Source organism: Tauraco erythrolophus, chromosome 19 (assembly GCF_009769465.1).
Source record: "Tauraco erythrolophus isolate bTauEry1 chromosome 19, bTauEry1.pri, whole genome shotgun sequence".
In the NCBI taxonomy this organism is placed as follows: Eukaryota; Metazoa; Chordata; class Aves; order Musophagiformes; family Musophagidae; genus Tauraco; species Tauraco erythrolophus.
This window is the reverse complement of record NC_141483.1, coordinates 6,830,327-6,855,872: the sequence shown is the minus strand read 5'-3', so window position 1 is coordinate 6,855,872 and position 25,546 is coordinate 6,830,327. Positions and strand designations below refer to the sequence as shown.

The 25,546-nt window shown below is 41.9% G+C and overlaps 1 protein-coding gene across 1 annotated transcript in view; it reads right to left on the bottom strand.

Moving 5' to 3' along the window:
- Positions 1–24,394, bottom strand: part of MAPK1 (mitogen-activated protein kinase 1) — a 37,556-nt gene extending 13,162 nt beyond the window's left edge. Inside the window, exons 1-3 of the mRNA XM_086623227.1 lie at positions 24,252–24,394; positions 6,963–7,145; positions 5,081–5,270 (exon numbers count right to left, since the gene is read on the bottom strand). Coding sequence (XP_086479353.1) covers positions 5,081–5,270; positions 6,963–7,145; positions 24,252–24,394 — 516 coding nt within the window. The remainder of the gene's footprint in view (positions 1–5,080; positions 5,271–6,962; positions 7,146–24,251) is intronic.
- Positions 24,395–25,546: the final 1,152 nt, after the last annotated feature.

The following is a 25,546-nucleotide window of genomic DNA, read 5'->3' as shown; positions in this document are numbered from 1 at the left end:
CCTTTTGCCACCACCAAACACCAGTTTATGATAATGATCGATTTCCACACAAAGTGTGTTTGCATGAAAGAATACAAAAAGAAAAACAGAAAAACAAAGCTCTCAGAAAAACAAAGCATCAAATGCAGGAGCAGCAGACAGTTAGGAGGGTCCTCTGATGCATACGTTTTATAGTAGTTTACTCTTTGATAGTTAATTGTGTACCCTGACTCTAATAAAAATGTGAAGTAATAATATGTTGTAGTAAATAAAGACTGCAATGGATAATCCCACCGAAAACGCAGAAACCTCATTGTACCCTGGCAAGCTACTCCTTTATTTTCCTGAAGGGACAGCCTGTGAAACAATTGATAGATCAGTTAAGGAGTGATTCAGCCGACTAAAAGCTACATCAGAAAGACAAGATTCAGCAGCTGACCATTAAATAGAGAGACTGAAGAAAAGGCAACTATGAAATTCATAGGGCTGCATGGGATGACTCTCTGACTTCAGCTACATTAAAAAAACAAAACAAAACAAAAGAAAACCAAACCCTGAAAACCCTGACAACAAAACTAAAGAGAACCCTTTTAAGCATGTCAGGGTTTTCCCAGGCTACAGAAACAGAGCAGCTGCCTCGTGTGCAATTAGCAGCTTACATAAAGAGAACCAGTTCAAATAATCAGAAGAGTCTCCTGTAAAGACAGAAGTGAAGAACTGTGGAGGACAGCTTTGAGGACTTCAGAAAATAATCATGCAGACAGACAAAACTGTTGTAATCTCTTCCTCCTAACGTCAGAAAAAAAGCTAGATAAAACTATAGGCAAGGAGACTTGTGCAGAATTATAGTATCACACATAATAATAACAAACCAGAGCACTTTGTTTAAGACAAAAGAAGAAAGGCACCCTCCAGTCCAAAGTGAGGAGAAAGAACTGAATTAAAAAAGGTGTCTGTGAATCTCCCAACTCAAGTAGAAAAATGCAGATGGGATGGAAAGGGAGATTAATGATAAAGAGAGCTCATTACGATGACAAAAAGCCCCTGCAGACTAGAGCAGAAACAGGTTAAGAAGAAAAGAAGAAACGCCATTAGCGAGAGAGGCATCAAGGCTGAAGCTGCAAAAAAAGGCTTTTGGCTGTTGGAAGTGTTTTCGCCAGCTGCAGAGCAATCAGGAGCGTCAGCGGGGCAGGACAAAAGCCACGCTGGCGTGGGCAGCGCTCTGCCCGGCCAGGGCGCGAGGGACCAAGCCCCGGGCCTGCCCGTGCCCCGGGAGGGCAGAGAGCTCCTGCCCTGCGGCAACAGAGCACACTGAACAAAGCAGCTACTCTGTTTCGGGCGGGGATTATTCTGAGTGCGCTGAGCCTGTCCAAAAAATAATTGGTAAAAGTCAAAGCACCAGAAGAAGAAGGTAGGCTTCTCAGTCACAACTAAAACAAAAGAAGAAAATCTGTGAGAGCAACGTAATGACAGGAAAAATTTTCTTGGCGTTTTGACTAAGTCATAGCAGAGAATAAAAAACTGCGTAATGAAAGATCCAGGTATGTCAGCCAGTCCTTCACGCCTTGGAGAGACAGAACAGATGCTACGGGAGAAGGAATAGCTTCCCTACTAAATAAATGAAACGAAGTGCCAGCATCCTATTTATATATTTAGCGTCAGCTTCTTGAAAACAATGTTTTCGTAATCAGTATCAGGCATGCTTTTCTTTTTTTAAAAGAGAGATGGCTTCAAACTGGATGAAGCTACCAAGCAGATGGGAAGATCTACGAGGATCATGTACATCTGCCCATTTCCCAAGCAAATGAAACTACACCCAACAGCACTACTAATACACTGAAATATCTGAAGCTGTATCATTGACTAGTCCGTGTGCACGTGTGTATGTATTTGTACAAAAGGAAAAGAAGAGGTTTCCATTAAGTTTAGTTGTTAATTATAAGATGGCAGTCGAACCAGTTGCATCTCTGGAGTTATCGATATAATCCTGAAACAAACAATAACTTGCAGTTTTCCTCAAAAAAACCACTCACCACCTTCCTTTCAAGCCTATCACAGTATCCAACAATTCTTGGGTGTTTAATACTCGGGAGTATTCACTATGTAGATAGAAAAGCACAACTTATAAATAACGTTGATGGAATGTGTTAATGTTTTAACCAAGTCAAAGTAGTAGATTCTCAGCTAGAGTAAACTGGTACACTAAAGACACCACAACACACTAGTAGAGAATCTGTTTAAAGTAACTTTGACCTCATTTTCTGAAATATTAATGCCACTGGCCTAGAAATATTATATGGTCAAGATACTTTTCACGTAAATTAAATAAGTTACAAAACTGCAAAACAGGTCAAATTGTTGGATGCAGATAATCGTGAAAGCATGTGAAAATATTTCTAAAAATATTAGATACTATTTTAGAGTATATTCCAGCCTGTAGCATGTCAGTATACACCAATCTCGTTCACAGGAAAGATGCCAGGCTGCAAGGGAGAAGACCAGTATCTCCATTACTGGAACTCTCACTGGGGAGAGATTCCAAGGCAGCAATTTTCATGGACTCGCAAATCTAGTCTTTCACTGAAAATAAGTAAAAAGAGACAGTAGTTAAGTCAAATCATGTACTTTCACAAACTTTCACTCGCTATGTGGTAAGGCATATTTAAAGTCTCATTTAAGTCCGTAGCACAGCCTAAGGAAACAGAAACAGCTTTAGGTTCTCCACTGCTGCCCAGAGCCTTCCAGCTGCTTAGGACAAGCTATAGGGCTCACAGACAAACTGTGTCAATAGAGACTCACATTTCTTTCCTAGAAATGGAATCTCTGATCCAGAAGTCAAGATCATGTTTAAAGGAGAAGAAAGAAGGAACTCTTGTTACAACCTGTAGGACCCTGAGCTCCAGAAGAGATCAACAGCTTGCTCTCATAATGTCATTAAAGAAAGCAGTTAACAGCATTACCACTGCAGATGAACAAACTTTCTTCTGAAAGTGCGATTTTAAGTTGTTCATTTTCACAGAATGCTCTGAGTTTGTGCACAATAATCAACTTTGTAAGCACACACACACACATACAGAGCCGACACAGACTTGCAAAACAGCCCTAAAAGAAACAAGTTAGTACAAGTTCAGCATTCACCAGACGGGGCCTAACATATACTAGTTTTCTCTCAAATTCTGTTGTTTAAACTTTAGATGTGGTATGAATACAAGACCAGAGTTCCCTTCAGGTTATGAAAAAGCATATGCTCTGTCACACAGGCTGCCATAGTCTGCGTTAGGAAGTGCACATTGAAGTGGCATGCTGTTTTTGAAATCTTAGAAAGAAACCAGAACGGTACTTACTGAAGTCATATTGTATTATTTTGTCATACAGTGAGCTTCCCTTCTTTATCGTGACCATCTTACTTGTGTTAAAAAGTTGTCTTCTATTATTTTATTGCCTTAAATCACACAGAACACAGCGCTACACTCAAACTATTCTTTCCTGCTATCTCACAGCCATCGTGGATTTCACTCCATTTCGTTCATGAAGAGGTTAATACCTTGAATGGATCCAATGTAATAACAGCTGCTGAAATCCCATAGCAAGAGTCAGAGGTGACCAGTCCAGCAGTATTGTGCATTAGGAAAAGCTGACAAGTAGCAGTGGGAATGTAAAGCAAAGTGATCTTGTACCCGGTATTAAGAATGGATCAGCATATGAACAGGAAGGTCATTTCTTGGAATTGTGACAAATTTGCATGGCCAGCAACTGGCTTATGTTTTCAAGAGGATATTTTTGTTTGGTCTGTGTTTTTTTTTTTTTTAAATAAGCAAGCTAGAGCTACTATAAAAAACCACGTGTAACTAGGTGGAACACACACAGCTGTACCATGCCAGATCAAAGTGACGTAGGCTCTGTAACCCCGCTCCGTCAGCAGCCAACAGTAATCACATAACAAGAAGGGTAAAAGGTAACATACTCCAATGCTTTGTTACCAGTGTGTCCCATCTTCCATGGATTTGCCACCATGGGACTCTAAACCAGAGGTAGCATTCAACAGCTTTTTCTTCTACTAACTTGCTTGGTGGTTTTTAAGTCACGTTGTCTGTAATATCTACAGTGCTTTGTGATTCCAAATTCCACAGCTTGACAATGCCCCAAGTTATCTACTATATCCTTCCACTCTGAGCATGCCACCTGCTCCTTTCATTCTGTGCCCACCCCCGGCCCCGGCTGTTTTAATAGGTAAAGACAGTGGACAACTGCCCTCTATCCACCCTCCCTATGCCACTAGCAATTTTATCCAATTCTACGGTATTCTTGCTTTTCCTCAAGTGGTATCTTCCAACAGAGGAGACCTAAGCTAAATAATTCTCTCTGATATTGGGAGAAGTACTTTGAAGTCCTGGTCTCCTCATTTTAAAAGGATATCACATGGAGAATTATGAGAACTATGATCACATAGAACTGAAGACTAAAAACAACAGAAAGCTATAGAATGGTGTGTTTTCTTTTATTCTCTAATTCTGTTCTAATTCTTCACTCTTGGTTTGCTTTACTGAATGCCACTAAGAACTGAGCTGGCATTTTCCAAGAATCACAACAGCTCTAAGATCATCCTTCTGTAGTGTTAACTAGTGCAGAGCCCATTACTGGAAATGTAAATGAGGAACATTCTCTCTGCAAGTAATCGCTGTGCATTTCATCAGCACTCAATTTCACATGCCGTTTTAGTTGCCCACTAATAGGAAGTCCTTTTCCAACACGGGACAATTAACAGCTTAAACAGAGAAACCAAGACTTGAAATACACAGTTTTGAGTTTATTTTACAGGTAAACGCCACTCTGCTTCAGACAAGTACTTCACCCAGCTTTCAGAGAGGCTGTTTCAAAGTCAGCCTCCAGATGGAAACAGCGATGCACTCACTAAAATAGCGTAACAGTGAGCTCTTCATCACTTCAATCTTAACTATTATTTTATCAAGACCAGCACTGTTTTGGCAATCTTTCCAGGATACAAATCACATTAATCCCCAGTAACAAAACCACATTCATGGTTATAGCAGGCAGTTTATGAAGACCATGGGAGCAAAATATCTAAGAAATTTCAACTAACCTTGAGATCACAAGTGGTGTTAAGCAGCAAATTCGAAGGTTTGAGGTCACGATGAAGCACATTGGCTGAATGGATATATTTTAATCCTCTCAGAATCTGGTAAAGGAAATAACAAATGTGGTCGTTGCTGAGGTGTTGAGTCTTTAAGAGCTTGTAAAGATCTGTCTCCATAAGATCTTGCACAATGTATCTGTCAGGTATCAGATGTAAGGCAGCAAAAGAAATGTGGTGTCATGTTACATATCGATATGCAGTACCAGATGAAACTTCTGCAACAATTTTTGTCTCTTCTTTGGCTGTTTCATGACAATTATGAAACTATGTAGCTGCTTCTTGCTTTAGAAGTTTTGAATCAAAGCAATCCTGTTACATGATGCAGCCCTTTACAAAATTAAGAGGTATCAACACGTGGTCCTCAAATTAATCACCATAAACTCCTATTTCTTTATATTAGAACTTGATTTTTACTGGAATCAATATGATCAGATTCCTATCCTGCTTGCCAAGAAATAAACTGGTTTTTGGTTTAATAAGTAATAAGCTTCTGAGATACTTGCTTCCAGTTGCATAAAAGCCTGAAGGTAGAAGATCTGATCATTTCTGATCAGTCTTCTATGCCATCTTTCCACTTCAAAAATTTGGCTGTTGTTCTCCTTTACTACATATTTATTATGCTACATTGAACGCAACAGTCCCTTGCTCATCAAAATTAAATCTAATGTTTTCAGTCAGATGATCTTTTTTCTAAGATTGGAATGAACATAAAGAAATGGTTGGGTTTTTTTCTGCTTGGGCAAGAACGAGTTCAGTAAAATTTTCTTCTCCCTTAATTCAGTTTGGCTGCAAAATCCTTGGGGTGTAGTTCTATGATCACTGAAATAGGATTTCATGAAAACACACTACTATTGCCATACCAGCTGGGCGGCCCTATGCTCTCCTCTGGGGTTCAGACTGGATCACACAACTAGGACATCTTTTTACAGGCAGCACGCACTCACACTAGTCAGAACGGCCACGGAAACCCAGCCTCAGAATCCTACATAAGACAGACCAAACTCAGATAATACCTTGATAATTTATGAAAACTTGTGACCTAGGCTCAATTCAGTTTCTGCCTGCACGTGCTTATGCCTTTTATTGGGCAGACATTGGCAAAGACCCACAAGGAACTGAGGAACACGGACTTGGGGAAATTAAGCTGGCTGGCTAAACTAAGCCTTGTATCTCAGGTAGAGCCTCCCAGCTATAAGACTACGTCATACATGAGATATCCACATGAAGTGTTGTATCTACCCAAAGTCAAGTTTCCCAGGAAAGAACAATTAGTACAACAAAACGGCCAGACTTGCATATATTAACCAAGCGTGTTTACCTGCCCGCGTGCAGTTTCAGACTGTTCACACATGCAGGAAGCATTGCCAAACTGGGACTGTGTTTTGCTCCCCGCACCCCAATGTATCCATTCTATTCTTTGAGACAATTTTAGACAATTATAGCAGTCTGGTCATTTTATTTTATCCTCAAAGCAATAAGATAGTTCTAACAGAAGCTCTATCAAGAGCAAATACGGTTTTCAGATTCAGTGACTAAACTGAAACATCTCTACAATGTTGAGTTCTTTGCCTTGGAATTTACAGGAATTTTTTTTTTTCTTTTCCTGAAAAAGAACAAACGAAACTAGTGTTCACCTACATATCCAATCTATTTATGTATCTATAAATCTATCAAACACTATGAACTTCTCTTTCAATATACAATAATAGAAGATAACTTTTATTAAAACCTGGTAAGGAAGAGGATGAAAAAGGAGAAGTAATCAAAACAGAAAAGGCAGCCACCATCACTAACTACACAGAATAACTTAAAAACTTTGGAAGGATACACATCTTTCATTTGTTCAATAGTCGGAGCTCGGATAATATCATTTATTCCAATAATATTCTCATGCCTGAAGCGCAGTAGGATCTTAATCTCTCTCAGAGTTCTCTGGCAGTACGTCTGGTGCTCGAAAGGACTGATTTTCTTTATAGCAACTCGAACTTTGTTGACGTTATCATAGGCAGAACTAGAAGAGAATCAATGACATTAGTTATAAGTGATAAATTAATTTAATTCGGAAAGCAAGAGTGTGAATTTCATCAAATATGGGGCAGTGCACTTGTTTTACATTTTTTTTTTATCAAATGAAAAGAGGCGATAGCGTCGCGTATCTTTTAGTTTTATGAACAGACAAAATACTATGGTACTATGACCAGCCCATTTGGGTATCTACAAGCCATGAGCTTTCCCAACTGACTTAGAGTCTCCTGATTCTCGGGTACTTGAACAAAGAAATGAGTATTCATCTTCTTCATCAGCCTGTTGAACAAACAGGTTTGAGTCTTTTTCTATACGCTGTGATCAAGAAGGTTGAGAGAAAAAGTTGATCTTGAGTTTGCCCGAGATGCACTGATGTTTGGGGCACAGAAAAGCCTTCAGAAATCATCTTTCAAGCAGCAAAATTCCACATCCTGTGTCTAACTCCTGAAAGTAATTTTAATTGCCACAACCTTTTACTCCTCCATCACGCTACACTGTCAGCACCTCCATGACGCGCAGACACTGAAGAAGAAAAGGGATGGAGAACTTGTGAAAACACTTTTCCAAGTACAATTCTAAAGGTAACAGAGATCGAGAAGAGAAGGACAGTATGCAACTACAGCCAGGAAGCAACAGCGAGCAGCAGTCCAAGGCCAAGCGCTGATCACGACCCACGGGAACGAGCACATTGGCTGCTGCCTTTACAGTAATGCAGTTTCAGAAGCTCGGAACAGCATTTCTAGCTATACCAATAAAACAGGATTTCTATTCAAAATGCCTGCATGCACATTTATGAAGAAAATCACAGCCCGAGCCTAGTAAAAGGCTCAGTAAAACATGTAATTCTTTAAAATTTGGACTCAGGTTATTATTTAGTAAAATGTTATGAATCCTTACAAATTTTAGTGTGTCTTCTATGGTCTTGCTTATATGAATGATAAAGTATTGAATTATTGTAAGTTATAATTATTAATTATAACTTATTTTTGTACTAAAAGCATATGATAATTAAATAAATTAGAATTTAAATGTGTGTGTATATGATTCTTGTTCTTTTCGAATTTCTTTTTGCTGACTACTGCGTTGTTTGGAAATTAAAGAGTAATCAAGCTCACACTTAAATATTTCTGCTAGTCTCAAATATTTCATATCAAATAGAAACATACTAGCCAAACGGGCTTTACATTCCACCGACTTTCTATAATCAAGTCCCAGAACATTCTTCGAAACCCTCCTAATTGGCCTTACTCTGCTGAGATACCCAGGGATCTGATGATCAGGTTGATCAGAATGAAATATGAAAATCCAATTAGAAAAGGAGACGTAAAAGGAATCCAAATGCCTGGCCACGTCGAGGTGGTTCTCCCACTAAGCAGATTTATGGTGCAACAAGCTGTTTTTGAGATAGTACTGCTGCCACTGGATGCAAAAGTGTTGAACATTTCTCACTTTCATTGTTAAAATGAGGTAGAATCTGTGCCGCCCATAAGGTCCTCAAAAAGCTCATGCATATGCAGTGACATCCTTTCTGCAGGGTTTTTCCGCAGAACGGCCTTGACCTGCCTGCACCCGTAACTCTGGTCTGTAACCACAGACAGACTGCACAACTTATTTGCCTCTAGAAACACTGAACTCAGATGCTCCACAGAGCGCTTTGAAATTCCACATGCTAAGCAAGTATTCATTACAACTGTTGTTATTGCATATGTAGAGATAATACATTAACAGTTCATGAGTCCCAAAATAGATAATAGCAAAGTGCCATAAGTGGAACTTGGCACAGCCTTCAAGAGCACTTCATCTTCAGTAATTTTCATAGTTAATAATCTGTGATGTTTACAATATACCAGTAAGGTAAGTCACAAGCAGAAAACAAAACTAGAAATAAATCTGAAGCATGAACAACTTGTAGTTGGGAAAGAAATGAAAGAATCCTACGGACCACGTTATCCTTATAAACAAACCTCTTACCTCCTTCTTTGTGCTGACTTAAGCATAATTTTTTTCTCCCACAATGCAGAATCTTATTTCCTTTCAAAGTACCGGAGAGCAGCAGCTATGTAGAGCAGAAAAAGGCAAAATGCCAGTATTTACCAATTGATGCTGCTTAAACAAAAACTCCTAATCTCTTACAAATCTAAGCTATTGCTTCTCAAGCAAGGGTTGGTTATTGATGAAAAATACGTGTCTTTCCTTGCACAGATTCAATGAAGTTAAATCCATCGATTAAATATACCAAGATTTGCTCTCTCGTAGCTGTTTCACTTACAGTTCTTTGAGCATTTTCTTAGTGAAACGTTTATGCTGTTATTGAGAAAAAGGATGGGTAATTTTGCTTTCAGATGGTTCGACTGTAAAACACATGATTCAGTGGGGAAAAAAGCTAAGTATTTGCAGTAAAGATGCAATCAAATTCCTCTCTAGTGTACATTCCGCATACAGCCACTTTTCTGTTCCTATCAGATCTCACCACACTAATGTAGCTAAGCATGCATTGCTGTTACCACTGCAAAGCCTCAGCTAAGGAGAGCAAAACTGAAATACTACCTAGACGAAACATTGGAAGGGACACTGCTGCCCCACTTTCTGAAATGAGCTTTTCGGTAACTTGATTAAACTCATGAAAGATTGTCTCAATTCCTATGAGCAAGAAGCTAATCACACAAGTAGCTGGGCACACTTGCTTATGCATAGTATTTTAAATACCACATGGGATGCAGGTACCAGAGAACCTGTATTATAAAGTTAGCACCATTTCACATTCTCAGTCACAGCCCTCAGAGCAAACACAGCTTTCAGTAAACTCTGTGACCCTTTAAAAACCAGCTCTTTTTCAATCTGACGTGTGCTACAGAAAACTGTAAAAGCTACATATCAGACCGAACTTCAGCAGAACTGAAGTCATGTGTTCTCTCATGCACATATGCTACAATCAGATACCTACTTGGCCTAAGAAACCACATAGCAATATCTCTTTCATTACCCAGGAAACACCATGAACCAACAAAATCAGGTCCTTTACAGGTCAGACTGAATCACTTCCCAAAGCTTTCCCAGTTCCTCACAATCCCCATTCAACCACCATCAACACCAGATTTACCCACTGCTCTCCAGAGTTCTGAAGAAACATCCTGCTCATATACACGGTGTCCATTTGTAGTGTTTGCAAATGAAACAACTACAAAACAGTGCAAATCCAAACCCCCAGTGCATTAACTCACTGCAGTTAGTATAACAGCTTATCACTTAATGCAGGACTCATCTTGCTTAACCTTAACTAGAATTAGAGATCTAATTTTACGACTAATAATCACCTGCGCTCCCCCTACAGTCTGAAAAGGAATAGTTCCACATATACATCCCATCCATCACCCAGCATGTCCTAAATTTAGATTATTTGCATTCTGGAAGTGTTGTCCCCGTATGCACAGTCTAACCTCACTGCCTAGACTTTCAGCTTCTACTAAATCTCACAACAACTGTTTATACTTTCACTGAAGCAGTTAACTGGGACTCCTAAAGACAAGAACCTTCTATTATCTAGACTTTTTCCCCAGAGAAAATAAAAATCTGTGAAATGGGAACAGCAGTTCACAGACTAACAACTTCTAGAGTGCTAATTTATAGCTTTTAGTTTATAAACATTAACCACAGGTACCAATCACTGCACCTAGACCTCTCCCTTTAACAGACCGTGGTTTATTCACATTATGATCAATCTAATTACTGACACTTTAAATATTCAGGACGAAGGATATATTTCCACCCCAGTGATGTGCAGCTTCACAAGCCGATGCAACCATTCAGCTGTGAGTGCTATTTATCTGTACTGTGATAAATTTAAACATAGATTTTGTAACTGCCCAACTCCAGCACACACAACATTATTCCTATTTTGAGCTGTGGTTACTGCCCTGTGACAGCCTGCAATAGGACCATCATTTCGATACTTTTAAGACACCAAGTGAAAAATCAATACAAGCCCTAGCAGTACAGTTTATCATTCCCAATATTAAGTATCTTATAAATACGTAACAAAGTTTTCAGTGAGTAAAACATCTGGCACAGCTGTACAAAATAAACAAATGAGCATTCATAACCCCAGCAGTTGCACCACACAACTTTTAAAGCCAGTGTTTTATCCTTCTACTGCTCTGGTACCAACTTCCTTTTCCAAAAGGAGCCCAGGGTGGGGCTGCTTCCAAATGCAACGACCAGAAAGCGCAGCGCAGTGTCAGAGCAGCCTGCAGAAAACAGCACGCCACTGCTCGGATCAGCCTCTGACACGTCGCCCCTCTCCCATCAACTCCTTCTCAAGGAAGCAAAGCTTTCGCCAGACAGATCGGGACAAGTGCCAGAGCTCAGCTCCTTCTACCCACAATGGCTGCTGCATGTTCTTCCATCCATTTCAATTCCTCACGTGTTTCATTTTGGAGCAGAATTGGAACAAGCAAGAGCACGCTGCAGCTGCCGGGAGGGAAGGAGCCAGCTCCTGGCAAGAGTTACGTCCCACAGAGGGCTGCTCCTTCACACCACCATTGAAAAACAACTGCCTGCTCTGTCGGCACCCCCATCCGGCACCCCCATCCGCAGTACACTCCTCTGCCACGCTGCCTGAAGGCTTACCCCATCATGGGATATTCTTCCAACACTTCTAGGATTATTCACCTTATGGCTGTTTTTACAGGCTCCTCTCAGCCATGCGTACAGACACACAAAAATACACAATGCTACTGGCAAACTTCCCAATTACAAGTCTAAATAAAAGATTGATTTTGAGTTTAAAAGGGATGTTTTATCAGTAGCTTTGTGTTGCTGTGGAAACAAGATTCCAAGGGCATATCAAGGGATAAGAATCTTTCTGAAATATTGAATAATTCTGCTTGCAACCAGGAGAGGAAAGACAAAAGTAATTCCCAACAAAGAAGCTGATCTGTGAAGATCTTTAATCTTTTCATTCGGTCTACATTTAGCTCAATCACAGACATTTCTACAACGTGCTGACATTCATCAAGTTACAATGCAAACAGCTTAAACTTATTTTGAAGACTGCTGTAAGAAAAATAAAGCAGTACTATGATATAGCAATAACCAACAGTGCCATAGCAGACTGTCCACCACACTTTTTGGATGCAAGGGAAGGTGCTGTTATAGGTGCAGATTTGTGGAAGGGACCATTTGGGTTTTTTGTTTGTTTGGGTTTGTTTTGATTTTAATATTCAGATATTAACGTTTTCAGATTCTTCAGAATAATTAGCTTCTGATTCTAGATGATTAAAATACAGGGAGCAGCTACAGTGTATTATTCTTTTACCAAAGAGAAAAGACTGGAAAAGGGATAAAAGTAGTCAAAGACAGTTTCAGATGCTAGGACATCCAGTAATGTGCCATTTTTATACTGCTGCATATACTTTTGTCCCCAACTTTAAACACTTATGGTTACCAGAAATATTTGTTACTTTATTCTATTTATTCATAATATTTTTGAAGATAAATAAGTATATGATTCATTAGAGCTTTTTTATTAGCACTAACTCACAGAATCACCACCTAGTTTTAAAAGGAATATGTGCCTATTCATATTAAGATACATTTGCCTTGTTTTACAGGCCTCAGTTTGTGAAAAGACATCCCATGCCTCACTCAGAGTATTTGTTTTATTACCTTTCTCTAGAAGTTCTCAATAATGGAACGACTCCCAGGCTTCTCAGTTGTGAATTCAGGAAACAAACTACAGAAATTAGGGCATCTTAATATGTTCTACTTTTCTGCATAAAAGATCTCATTTTACAGAGTAATTCCTACCATGTAGGAAAGTTAGTAGGTCCATGAAAATGGAGAGCTACCTAAATATTAGATTTGTGTAAAAACAGAACAAACCAAAAACCAACTCAGTCTTGAGGCTTTAGTTGCTTTTCAAGCTATGAAAATATTATAACGCCTTTAAGAACACAAGCACCAGGAACTTTTTCATCCAACTCTGAGGGACACAAGTCAAGTAAGTTGTAACTCTTGCATTATCTATTATCTAAGCAACTAATCCCATTGATTACTACGAGACAGCTGTACATATTATCTTCTCGGTCTTTGGGAAACATGCACAAGCACTAATAGTCTATAATGAAAGAAGAAGCCAAAAAACTTGGATTTCAAATTGAGACGCTTCAGAGTAAGCTCAAATACAAGAACTACGTACTGAATTTCCAGAAGTTTGAGTGTTTAAGAAATAGACCTCTTCTTGTCATTATCTGATTGTTGAATTGTCCACTGTTTGTGGAGTGTGTCAGAAAACAACCTCAAGTTACAAAGCACAGGATGACCTCAGATTTATCTTTTAAGTCTTGTTTTTGCTGAGGAAAAAGAATATACTCTGCTGTGACATATAGCTGCCTGCAGACACTGAATCTCACTGACAATTTCTCCCCATTTTTTTGCAGCTTGTGCTACAAAAATGGCAGCAGAGGAAGATTGAGCAACAAGAGAACATTAAAATAACTATATAGTAGATGTGATCCAGTTTACAGTAGCATTCATCTGGCCCTACCTGAAAATTCCTGGTTGCATGTTATTTTGAAATTCTGTTTTGTTTTAGTGTCATTTTGGTTTTTTTCAAGCAGTTTTTCATTTGTCAGGATTCTAGCATCAGTGGATAGATTATTGCTTTGGGGCTAAGAAAATATGAATTCCTGTTTCTAAACCTTTTACCTTGGCCCCTCTGCAAAGCAACTGTCATACTTTACAAACTCCTCATGAGTTTATCCATATTCCTAACTCTTTCTGTCTGTTGCTCATCATCGAATGATCACTGCTATGGTTTTGTCTTGGTTTTATTACAGAAGATACCTAAACAAACTATTTTTGCTTGTACATCTTACAAAGCTGATTTTTTCCCCCCTTCCCATTAATAAATCTCATTTCTAAACCAGTGTCCTTTATTTTATCACAAATCCATAGCGAGGTGCCCAAGCAATCAATGCAGACTCCTCTATCACACTTTTAGTTAACCTCTGAAGCTTACTGGGTCAAAATGTAACTGCATCACTTTTACCACCTACTTTTTCAGTCATCTCTCTCATAACATTCAGTATCAATCCTAATATTAAAGGTTTCTGGCACAAATACAACAACTCTTTCCTCCCATGACAGAAGCCAGTAATGACTCATAAGTGATTTTACTCTTTGACAGTTTCTGATCTGCTACAGGTTATTGCCCTTCACGCCACAAATTCCTAAGGCACTTTTGTAGCCTCCTAGAGGAGATTTGTTTTCCTGTATCTACTCAAATCATTCTAGTAGGTTACAAAGGCACAACTTTATTTTTCAGAATTTGAAAAGTAAAAACTGATGGAACCTCCCAAGGCATTACAATTTTAAACTACTTACTATGTACATAATGACTTAATAGTTTAATTCCTTAGATTACTCCCAGTATTTTGGAAATAAATAGCTAGTCGTGCAAAATGGAGTCTGTTAAATAAATTACTTTTGCCAGAAGCTCAGTCAATTCCTAATCCCGGGCGTGGCAGACCAGATAATTTGTGTTTTGTTAGTAACTGCTAAGCAGAACTATGAAGAGCAGCAATTCTAGAACTACACCTTAATATCAGTATAAAAAACATTAGCTATTTCACCCAAGGTTCTGTATTGTTTGGCTAAAGATGTTATTTAACTACACAGTGTTTTGATCAATCTTAGTCAATCTAAAAAAACCCGATCACTTCTCTCAGTCTCTTCTAATATATATTTTTCTTTCTATAGCTTTAGCTGTGAAGCACTGTGACCTCGAATCGTCATATATGCCTGCTGTACTTTATGCCACTTCACTTCAAGTTGGTCTTCAGAAAACAGACAACTCTTACATCTTCCATTTTGTCTGCTTCTTGCCCTCCCGCTTGTCCTCCCCATTTCAGAGGTTTACAGGTCCTCTGCTGCCAATATTTCCTTTGATAGTTTCTACGCCAAATTTAACATTTTGGCAAACTTTACTGTTATGTTTAGAGATCCTTTGGCTATGCAAAATAAAAAAAAACATGCCAAAAGCACCCATTGCTTTTGATATTATGATATCAAGTACCACTATCTTTCTTCTCTCTGTATAAACTTTAAAACAATTCCTGTGGGAACCAATCGCAGGGTAAAGTTGTAAGAGCTCAACATCTGAGACAACCTAAGGGCCCAATGAATTCAAAGGAGCCATTGTGATTCACTCTCCTTTTTGTGCCTGATAATTCCGCCCCTCTCTCACTCTTCTGGCTCAAGAGGTGGCTTGCTTTGTGCCCGTTCAGAGAACTGGAGCATCTCAAAGTCAAAGCAGCTTACGAAGAGGAACAGGAAAGAAGTCCTTACCCGTGTATTCCTATTCCCTTCCTGTGTCAGCACTGGCACTCACGGGGTTTTGTGTCAGTCACGTCAACTTGCCACTTTTAAATTTTATATTATTTTTGACGAAGTAACTTCTCAGCTAAATCAGTTTTCCACCACAGCTAACCCTACAGCAGCTGTGTGAGCACCAGCACAAGAGCGGAGGAAGGAACGCTGCAACCCAAGGCACGGAAGGAAAGGCTGTCCCTTTGGCAGCAGCACAGCCCGAGATGAGCACAGTCATGGAAACCACAGCAAGTGTCTAGGCCCGACTGTCATGAAAGCTAAACCTCTGCACACGAGCTGATGAAGTGCTGACTTCCTCCTCCTCCTGTGCTTATGGCTTCTCGAGAGGCAACAAAAAGCCACCAAGACAGTGACGGCAGGTCAGACACGTAACCGATGCCACTCCAGCGCCTGGGAAACAACCACCCCCCACGCGGCTAGCAGCAAAGCGGGCACTACGAATGTGTGTAGGAAATATTGCCTCTTTCCTAGAGGAAAGGTACTGGTAACAGTATTGACGACTTTCCCAATGTAGCTTACTCTTTTGTCTAACAAGGTTCTAATTTGACTTCTATCCCAAGTACTCCTCCTAAAATCAGCTTTAGAAAAAGGAAAAAACACAAGATCCATACAATTACTATATTTTTCAGTAATTAGCTTATTTAATTGTTTCCACACGATATAAATCTTCAGAAGAGACAGATCACAGTATTTCACTCCAACAGAAAATGAATAAATAAATCGCTGAACAAAATCATTCATGCATACTCAGAAGCAGAGGCTTTCCCAAACCTGCAAAATAAAAACTATCACAAAGCATTTGAGAAAGCAAGCTCATTGCTGCTGTCCACTCTGCCATGGCTAGTTCAGTATTCCACTTGCAAAACAAAACAAAACACCAAACCACTAGCACCAAGTGTGCATCTCACCGCTATCAGAAATTACTTCCCTTCAGTATCAGCTTACAAGGCATTTTCTGCATGTTTTTTCCATCTTTTCAAAAAGATGTGCCAACAGTAAACACTAGTCCCTCAACATAGTCACAGTTTTGTGTTTCGTTCAGACGGGGTATCAGCATTAAGACATGTTGGCTACTGTAACTAAAAGGAAGGTATTTCACAATTATGAAACACTCAAAAAAATCCAATATAAAAGTCAGCCTGAAACGTCATTTGGGGTACTTTGCACCATCCAAATCCCAATTAAATTGGGCAAATTCCAGACTGAAGCAGTTTGGGGAGTATTGATTTGCAGTGCTCAGATGACTTCAAGTTTTACTCAGGACACATCAGCAGTATTTGGTGGAGCAAACGGCCTTCCCTCCAAACCAGGGACAAGTAAGGTACTGCAATGACAGCTGCTAATTTTAAGGAAAACTGCAAAACAAAGCAATTGCACATTATAAACTGTAAGCCTAATTGCAAGTTGCTAGTACTTAAAACAAACCCACAACACAGACAAATTACTTTCTACCATGTAACAAAAACTCTCATTTGCATTCTAATCACCACAGAGTATTTCAGTATTTTATGAAAATTCTCTTAAAATACAAAAGAAGAAATTCCAAGAGAAGAGATTTTCTCTTAACAGAACTTAGGTTGTTGTGATTTTAGGTACTGCTAAACAAGGTAGACAGCAAAAACACATGCACAGCTCTGCTAAAAACCGGACTGTCATGAAGATTCTGCCCACGTCTAATAGAACCACATTCCTATTACAGTCTCTCTACAGGCCATGCACATACACACACGTGCCAGTGTTTCATCCAGCACTGAGAGGCAGCCAAGCCCGGGGAGGCACATGGCAGCCCCCCGGGAGGAAGCCGGGGCACAGGCCCATCTGTGGGGCACATGGGGCTGCCTCTGCCCCGAGAAAAGGGGTGGAGACAGGGACCCTCTGGGAAACAGAAACCAACCTCCTACACACTGGTGGAGCACAACAAACCTCGTCTTGCCGAAGCATCTACCAATATCTCATCAAATAACCCCGTCCAAATTAATGACATGTATTACTACTTGGATCTTGTTAATCTAACCTGGTCAAAGCTGGCAACGGAGTAATGTGTATTTGGCTTTCAAGGTACCTCACAAAAAGATGAGCTTGAGAATAGCTTCTTTATGTGCCCAAAAGTTGTAATAAAGCAACGGAAATAAAGCTCCCTTCTGAAAAGAAGATCCATTCACAAGCAAACAACTGCCTTTAATAACTGACCTAGCAATTAATAGAATCTAGGTTTTACACAGATAAATCACCTGAAACAAACTACACCTCACTGTATTTCACAGACACTATTAATTTCATTTACCTTACAACACAGTAAAAGAAAAGTTATATTCTAAAATATGTTTACGGCTCCACATGCTTCATTCGAGTGATCTGGAACTCGATTTCAATGATTAATAAAATGTTGTGAAGTTTGGCTTCTTTTCAGACATTATTTGAAAAGTTCCTAAAATACCTTACTTTGAGTGCAAGTATTTTCTAGATTACCAAAGCATCCAACTTCACCCATTGGCAGCAGCACCTGTTGACAGCGAAGGTGGCTAACCACGGACCAGGCTGCGTAGCCAGCAGGTCAAGGAAATCGATTACTGTTGTGAGGCCACATCTGGAATCCTGTAGCCAGTTTTCCTCTCTCCAAGTACTGGAGCAAGTCCAGCAGAAAACCATTAGGATGCACAGGGGGCTGAAGGACATGACATACAAGAAAAAAAATGGAGGAAACTGTGTTTGTGTAGACTAGGAGAGGAAAAAAAAAAGCAGGGGGAGTGGAAAGCATCTAATTGCTCTTTTAAGTTACATAAAGGGAGACTACAGAGAAAACTGATACAGGCTCTTCTCAGAGGTAAAACATAGAAGGGACAAGAAGCAATGGTCGCAAGTTGCGGCAAGGGAAACTCTCGTGGATTTAAGGGCAAGAGTTGCACTGGGCAACTGGTATAACACTAGAACCAGAAGCTGCCCAGAGATGTTGTGGAATCTCCATCCCTGAAGATTCTGGAAATATTAAGTGGACAAGTTGAGAAACTTGATCTAATTTTGACATGAGCTCTGCTTTGAGTAGGAGGTTCGACTACATGACCTCAGAAAGTCCCTTTCAAACTACATTATGCTGTGAAATATTCCACAGCAAGATGTCATAAAATATTTTTATTAAATATCAAATTGATCAGTTAATTTCATTTCTAGATTACAGCTGAAATCTATGACAAAGCATCAACACAAAAAGCATTGAAAAAATTACTATGTTGGTGAAGCATTAGTTTTCAACTCAAGTTGAGCTGTACACCTACTCATTTGGTAAGTATTAACTCTTCTGTGGGCTGCAGATCCCCGCTCCTAAACAAGTTGCTCACTGAACTAACAGAGCCTGGTGTCCTACAAATACACATTTCTGGTCTCCAGAGTACCAATAAATCCACTTGTGAAACTGGGGCATCTGTCATTTCCACTTGGGGGAGTCTGACTTCTCATATGTGACCTCCTGATGCAGTTTCTCCCTTAGAGGAGTAGCATATAGGATTCCTTCACTCTAGGAAAATATCTACTTTTAAGAAATTTGTAGGAACTTTCCATCTTTAAGACTTCTGCCACCTGACAAATTTGATGGAAGGCTGGCAACATGTTCAAGAATCATATGTAGGAGTACAGGAGACGGACCAATGCAACCACATACAGACACTGTGAACATATGAGCCTTATTTCCTTAACAAATGATGCTTAAAAAAAACCAACACAAGTTATCTCTGTTTCCATGAGCTGGACCATGCTACGTTAAGAAAATGTGTATTTATTTATAAAATGCAAGTGTCCCCTAGCTACGCTCTTCAACTGCTAAGCCAGTATCCCCTGACTTTGGGCAGAAAGGAAAAGTTGCTGCCTCTCACCTTCCATACATCTTAAAGACAGCTCTGATCCGAACGGAGAGCACATAGCTGCTGTCCCGATGCCTGCTGCACAGCTTGCCGACCACCTGTTGCATCTCAGGAGAGAGCAGGGAAAGCAGCTTCAATGGCTCCTTTCGTGCTTCCGAGTCAGGTTAAGCGAGTGCTGGACGTTTGAGTGACTGAAGGGAAATGCTCACCTCAGCCTTCTGCCCAGAGGGAAGAAGCTGATAACTTGCCACCAATTACATTCCCTAATTCTCTGCTCTGATCCTTGCACTAAGGCGGATGTATTGGGGTCGGCTGCCTTGTACCAGCTCCCTGTTCTCCTTATCACCCAGAGCAGAACATGTTAACAACCAGGTATCGACACCCATACCCAGCCTGTGGTCCCTAAAAGCACACGAAAACAGGGACATGAATCTCTTATCCTTGCTCTGTCATTAAAGGGTACTCTCTCCAGATTAATGCAACAGCTAACAGAAAAAAAATCAGAGGCTGTTTCTGATCCTTGCCAGGAAGCAGTCCTTCCCAGGTCACCCGTCTGACCCGCACAGAGGGATGCAAACACTACCTTTTTGTGTAACCTTGGACAGTCTCGGAAGAAAACATTACGCAACCATCAATGCCAACAAGTTTTTATTTTCATCTTTTAATATACGTATCTATGCCTTGCAGATCATTCTATTCCTGTTTTGAGTCTCTTTATGAATATACTTTTCAGTTTTCATTTTAAATTATCCATTTTCTAAAAGTAGGACTCTTCTGTGAAAGAGTAGAAAGGAGCAGAATTTTGAAAAAAATTACTGCCAAACATTTTAAATATTCTGTTCAGTATTACTTTAACGTTCATCTATTGACTACCTTAACTTTTAATATCACTCCTCTATAGCACACCAGTAACACAAAGATGCCTTTGTAACAATACAGTCAATTTCAGGCCAAGAAATGCAAGATTTGAGCTTCAAGATTGTTTTCTTCCAACTGCATTCATCTTTATTCTTTACATGCAGCTATTTGCAGCGGTGACAATACTTCACATTCAAATAAGCCTGATGACAAAAAGGGCTTCCAAAAACCAGAACATCCCTATCACATTCCCATTCACCATTTCTTTCCAAAAAGATTACTTGTTTTATACTGTCAAAATACCATCCTTGTCAAAGTGCCTCTGACCAATTGGATGAAGAACAATTCATGCTGGAAGCTTAAAGCTCAACGTTATCATGTTTTCATTGCTGTTTCAGTGTGTTTAAAGTATGGTCTGTTCACAGGTTGGGCTTTTCTTTTTCTTTCCAAAAGAAAACAAAAAATAAAATACACTTTTGGGGAGGAGAAGACAATCTCAAAAACCTTTCACATTTCATTGTGTCTGAAAAGTAGTTCTGAAACTTTCAGACTTGGTCTGAAAGTCAGTCCCAGCTGACTCAGGTTGACAATCCCCTCACTGAAAGAGAAAGTCACATAAAGAACTTTGCACCAAAACCCCTCAGAAAAACTCTTAAGCAAAAGAGAAGGGAAGAAAAAAAAGAAAAAAAACACAATACAACTTTTGCATACATTTGGATAAATTAATTTAGAGTAACAAACATGACTGTATGACTAAATAACTGCTCAAAGAATGTCCTGCAGTCCTAGGAAGTGCTGAGGATTTTGGCTAGAACTTTGTTTGCACTGCGGTCATCCCCTAGTTTCGCATGCAGAAATACCGAAAACAAAAAATAGGTTAGAAAGGGACACTGACGGGTATCCAGTTATTAACCACTTCACCCCCAGTAACAAAGTTTCCAAGTAAGATACAAGCCTGCACCAAAGGATGAACATCTTTGGTGGAGTTTAACTGGAGGACATTAAGATGGAGGTTTGCCTGATACCATGCCTTTTCTGCTTGTGAAGCTGAGAAAGTGCAACCACAACACAGCAGTAAATATACTGCTCTGTTAAGTTCATTTTTACTCGAAACCTGATTATGTTAAAAATGACTGCACTAGGGAGAATAGTTAAATGCCTTTAAGGGTTTCCAAATCCAGGCGAGAGAACATTCGCGTACAGTCTGTTTAGTCAACATCTTCCTCTATTTCCTGTGCTGTTATTTTGTGTTGTGATCGATATTCCTCAAACATCATTCTCTCTGCTGCAAAATCAAAATGGAAGACTGACCGTTAACAGCACTATTCTAAGAGTACTTCATTTGCCCCTTTATTAATGTAATTAAAAGAATTTTATTGTTTTTAACTCCCTAATCCAATAATCCAGAGGTATAGGAATTAGGAAAAATAAGCAAAAGAGCGAAGGATTTTAAGAGTTAAGTTACTTGTCCTACGTATAACAAGCCTTACGGCACAACGCACTTGTGAGTAACTAGCATCTCCCAAGTTGTACACATTAACTATAGGTCTAAACCAAAACCACCAGAGCCTGCTTTGCTTTCCTTCATTAAAGTGTACGAATTAAATGGATTTTGCAGTTGCAGGAAGCATCTCCATCCGCACACTCATAGCTTGCCCTCTGCCCCACCCCCCAAGGGAGAATCTTCTGCAGATCCTCACTCCATCAGCAATCAAAGCAGGGTAAGAAACACACAGTATTAAACTGTAAAACTTACACATCTGTTGATTGATAAGTAATCTTATCTAATCCTAGTAGCTTGTATGTTAGGCACTACAATACATTACAGTTGCTATGGCATTTAACTGCAAGTGCATCCAACACCTCCCTTATCAAGTGCACAACATAAAGTGAGACTTTGTTCCCCGTCATTTCACACCCAATGCAGGAAAGCAATCGTTAAGGGCACAACATACCGAATTTCGTATTTCACGTTAATAATTTTAGAGTAGAAAACACAGGAGTCGGGTGCATACTTCAACTGAACTGGAGATCTGAATTTTTTTGTTAGTAATTTTGTGTAGCATTCATAGCAGACACAATGTATTAGAATAAGTTTTTAAATGAAAGATAGCCTTATAGAGTTTTGGTGGGGAAACAGTTTCAGTATAGAACTCAATAACACACCATTTGGAGGGGCAGAAAGTGGCCCCATTTCCCCTGTATCTGCTCTCCAGCACGGTGATGCCAAAAAAGGGCATCAACTGCCATCGTACTGTGCTTGCAACCTCTGGTCTGTGGCGAAATATTTCGGCTTTAGCGCATTGTCTGTTAAACACACTTTTAACAACACCAGACTATACACAGCACACATCTTGGAGGCACTATTCCCAAGTACCTTGCAGCAAGTGCAAACCAGCGCAGTTAGTACCGAGATTATCTGCACCAGTTTACTTGCCCCAGCTCAGATGAAGTACAGCGTAATAAATCACAGCCTGTGCCATTAGCTACGTTAACAAGTTTTGGACTGGATATACTGCTGCCATTTCTAACACTAAAACAATAACAAGGATATTTTTACACCGTAGGCAGGATTTCTGATTTACGTTTTGAAGGTTCTTCCCACAGCAAAAAAAGTGAAGGCCGCAACTCAAAACTTTGTAAGAGGCTCACCTCCCAGCTAAATTCAGGCCTAGATGAAAGCTCCCACCCTGGAATACAAGATGACTTCATCTTAACAGGCCAGCACAATTCCATCACTATATGCAAAAACCTATGGCTATAAAAATCTGCAACATCCAGCTGAAGGCTGTGAAGAGCCTTCACTGAGAAATGCACTAGTTTACAAAAGATTAAGCATCAGAGAGAGAAATTAATGCTGATAGAGCTTTCACAAAGTCATAGCCTGCAAATCTCATTTAGTACCTCCGGTCAAAAAACATTCTGAAGATAAACAGATGCCGTGCTGGAAGAAAGTTGACAAAATTCTAACAAAAAAAGTTTTTCGTCTGCATCTCTAAAATTATTTCAAAAGTAAGTTTGTGGGTTTTTTAACCTTTTTACTAGAAGAAGACACAATACGAAAACCTAAGTAAGGTCACTAAGCCTGTCAGATTTACAACCCAGTCACTAGATCTACCATCACACAGCATCATCCCAACTCATTTAGATGGCTAAAGAAACCCATCTCACTCTTAGTCCGGTTGACTCACATTTTCGGTATTCTGTAGCTCGTTCACCTGGCTCTTTAAGCATGATATTAACCGGAGCAAACGCACACGATCGCTTTTTAGCGAGACTTAGTACAAGTCTTCGTGATACAAAATAACCAAGAGCCAGGTCGGACGAAGAGAACTTTCACCTGCATCCATGTCAATTTAGACACGAATCCGGCAGGCTACGCAGCACAGGCAGCCCGCCCTAAGGGAAGCCAGGCAGGGCAGCAGCTCCTGTGCACGATCCACTTTTTCACGAGCCGTCACCTCGGGCACACGCAGCTAGGTGAGCCTTCGCACGGGCACAAAGGGCGCGGAGCTGCGAGCGGGATTTCACCACCTTTTCCCCCTTCGGAACGCCTGCGACCGCACGACAGAGAGGGAGAAAATAAACGGAGCGACCGAGTCTAGAGGCAGGGAGGCGAAATACTCGAGAAAACAAACGCACGACTGAAAGGAAACGAGACGTTCAGTGCGCCCATCGATGGGGGAATTTTGGAAGCGGGGAGGGGGAGGCGGCAGCGAGGGAGGGAAAGGGTGATGCCGGAGGGACAGCGCCGGGAACACGAAGGGAAAAGCAGAGCTGAGGAGAGCGAGGCAGAGTCGCTGGAGCCCCGGCTCCCCCTCCGCCGAGGGCAAGGCACGGGCCTCTCCCCGCGCAAGGGCGGGCCGGAGCCCGGCGCTGGGCCCCGGGGAGGCTGCGGCCGGGCAGGGCGGCGGGGAGGGAGGGAAGGGAGGGAGGAGGGAGCCTTTCGGGGCGAGGGCGCTGCCCCGTCGGACTCGGCCGCCGGCACTCACCACACCATGCCGTAGGCCCCCTCGCCGATGTAGGAGAGGTTGGTGTAGCGAGGCCCCACGTCGAACACTTGGCCCCGCACCATCTCCGGGCCCACGGCGTTGGCAGAGCCGCCCGCAGCCCCGGCCCCCGACACCGCCGCCATGTTGTCCGTGCCGGGAACCGCGGTGACTGCGCGCGGGGGGGCGGCGGCGGGGGGAGGAGGAGGAGGAAAGAGGGGGACGAGGAGAAGAAGGGTGCGGGAAGGAGGAGAAGGGGCGCCGCCCGCTCCGCCGCGCTCCGCAGCACCGGCCGCTGCCGCCGGCTCCGAGGCCCCGTCAGCGCCGTCACCACCGCGGCCGCTGTGAGGAGACGCTCGCGGCCGCGCGCGCGCGGATCGACCCGGGCCGGGGGGAGGGGAGGAGGGGGCGGGGTCTCGCGCGGAGGGAGCGGCGGGGCGGGGCGGGGCCGGGCGGGGCGCGGGGGCGGGGCCGGAGGCGGGGCCGGGGACTGCGGTAACCGCAGCCGCTGGGGAGGGGGCGCGGCGGGCGGGTCACGTGGTGGGCGTGCCGCCTCTGCGGGCGCGCGGCCGCCCGGCGCCATTAGGGGCGTCAGGTGACGGCGGGCGGGAGGCAGGAAATGGAGCCCGCGCGGCGCCGGGGACGGGCCCGGCGTCCCACTCCCGGTCGCCGCCGGACCGGCCCCGCCGCCGCGGCCTGCCGTGCTGAGCGCGGCTCGGGCTCCTGCCCGAAGGGAGCGCCGGGGAGCGGGTCTGCGGGCCGGGTGCCCCGCAGGCTCCCGCCGGTGCCTGCAGCAGCGCGCGGTAACGGCGTGCTGGCTGGGAGCCGCGCGCGGTGCGGAGCGCAGGACGGCCCGGCTCGGCCGCGCCACGGCCCTCTGACGTCACGCAGGGCAGGGCCGTCACTGAATTACCGTAATACGGGCACGTTTATTTCTGGCGTTTCGTAACTGCAGCGCCCGGTTCGCAGCCTCTGTTTAGCGCGGCGTTTTTATACAGAACGGCGTTTTCCTGCTGCTTCCCACACGGTGTCAACGAGCTCAGGGCTTTGGATGGGAGGTGACGGCGCGGTTGGTGACGGTTTGTGTCGCTGCTCGCAACAGTATCTTTTCTGTTCTCCTGAAATAGTTTTTCCTTGATTTGGAAGTTCACGAAAGTTATGCACAAGGATCTTAACTTCACTTCTGAATTTTTTTCTGCAATTCTCCAACGATCTTGACAAAAAGTGTTCACCCCTGATCTGAAATCCTACTGCGACTTGCTTTGGCTGCCATTGCCACAGCTGCTTGGGATGTGCTG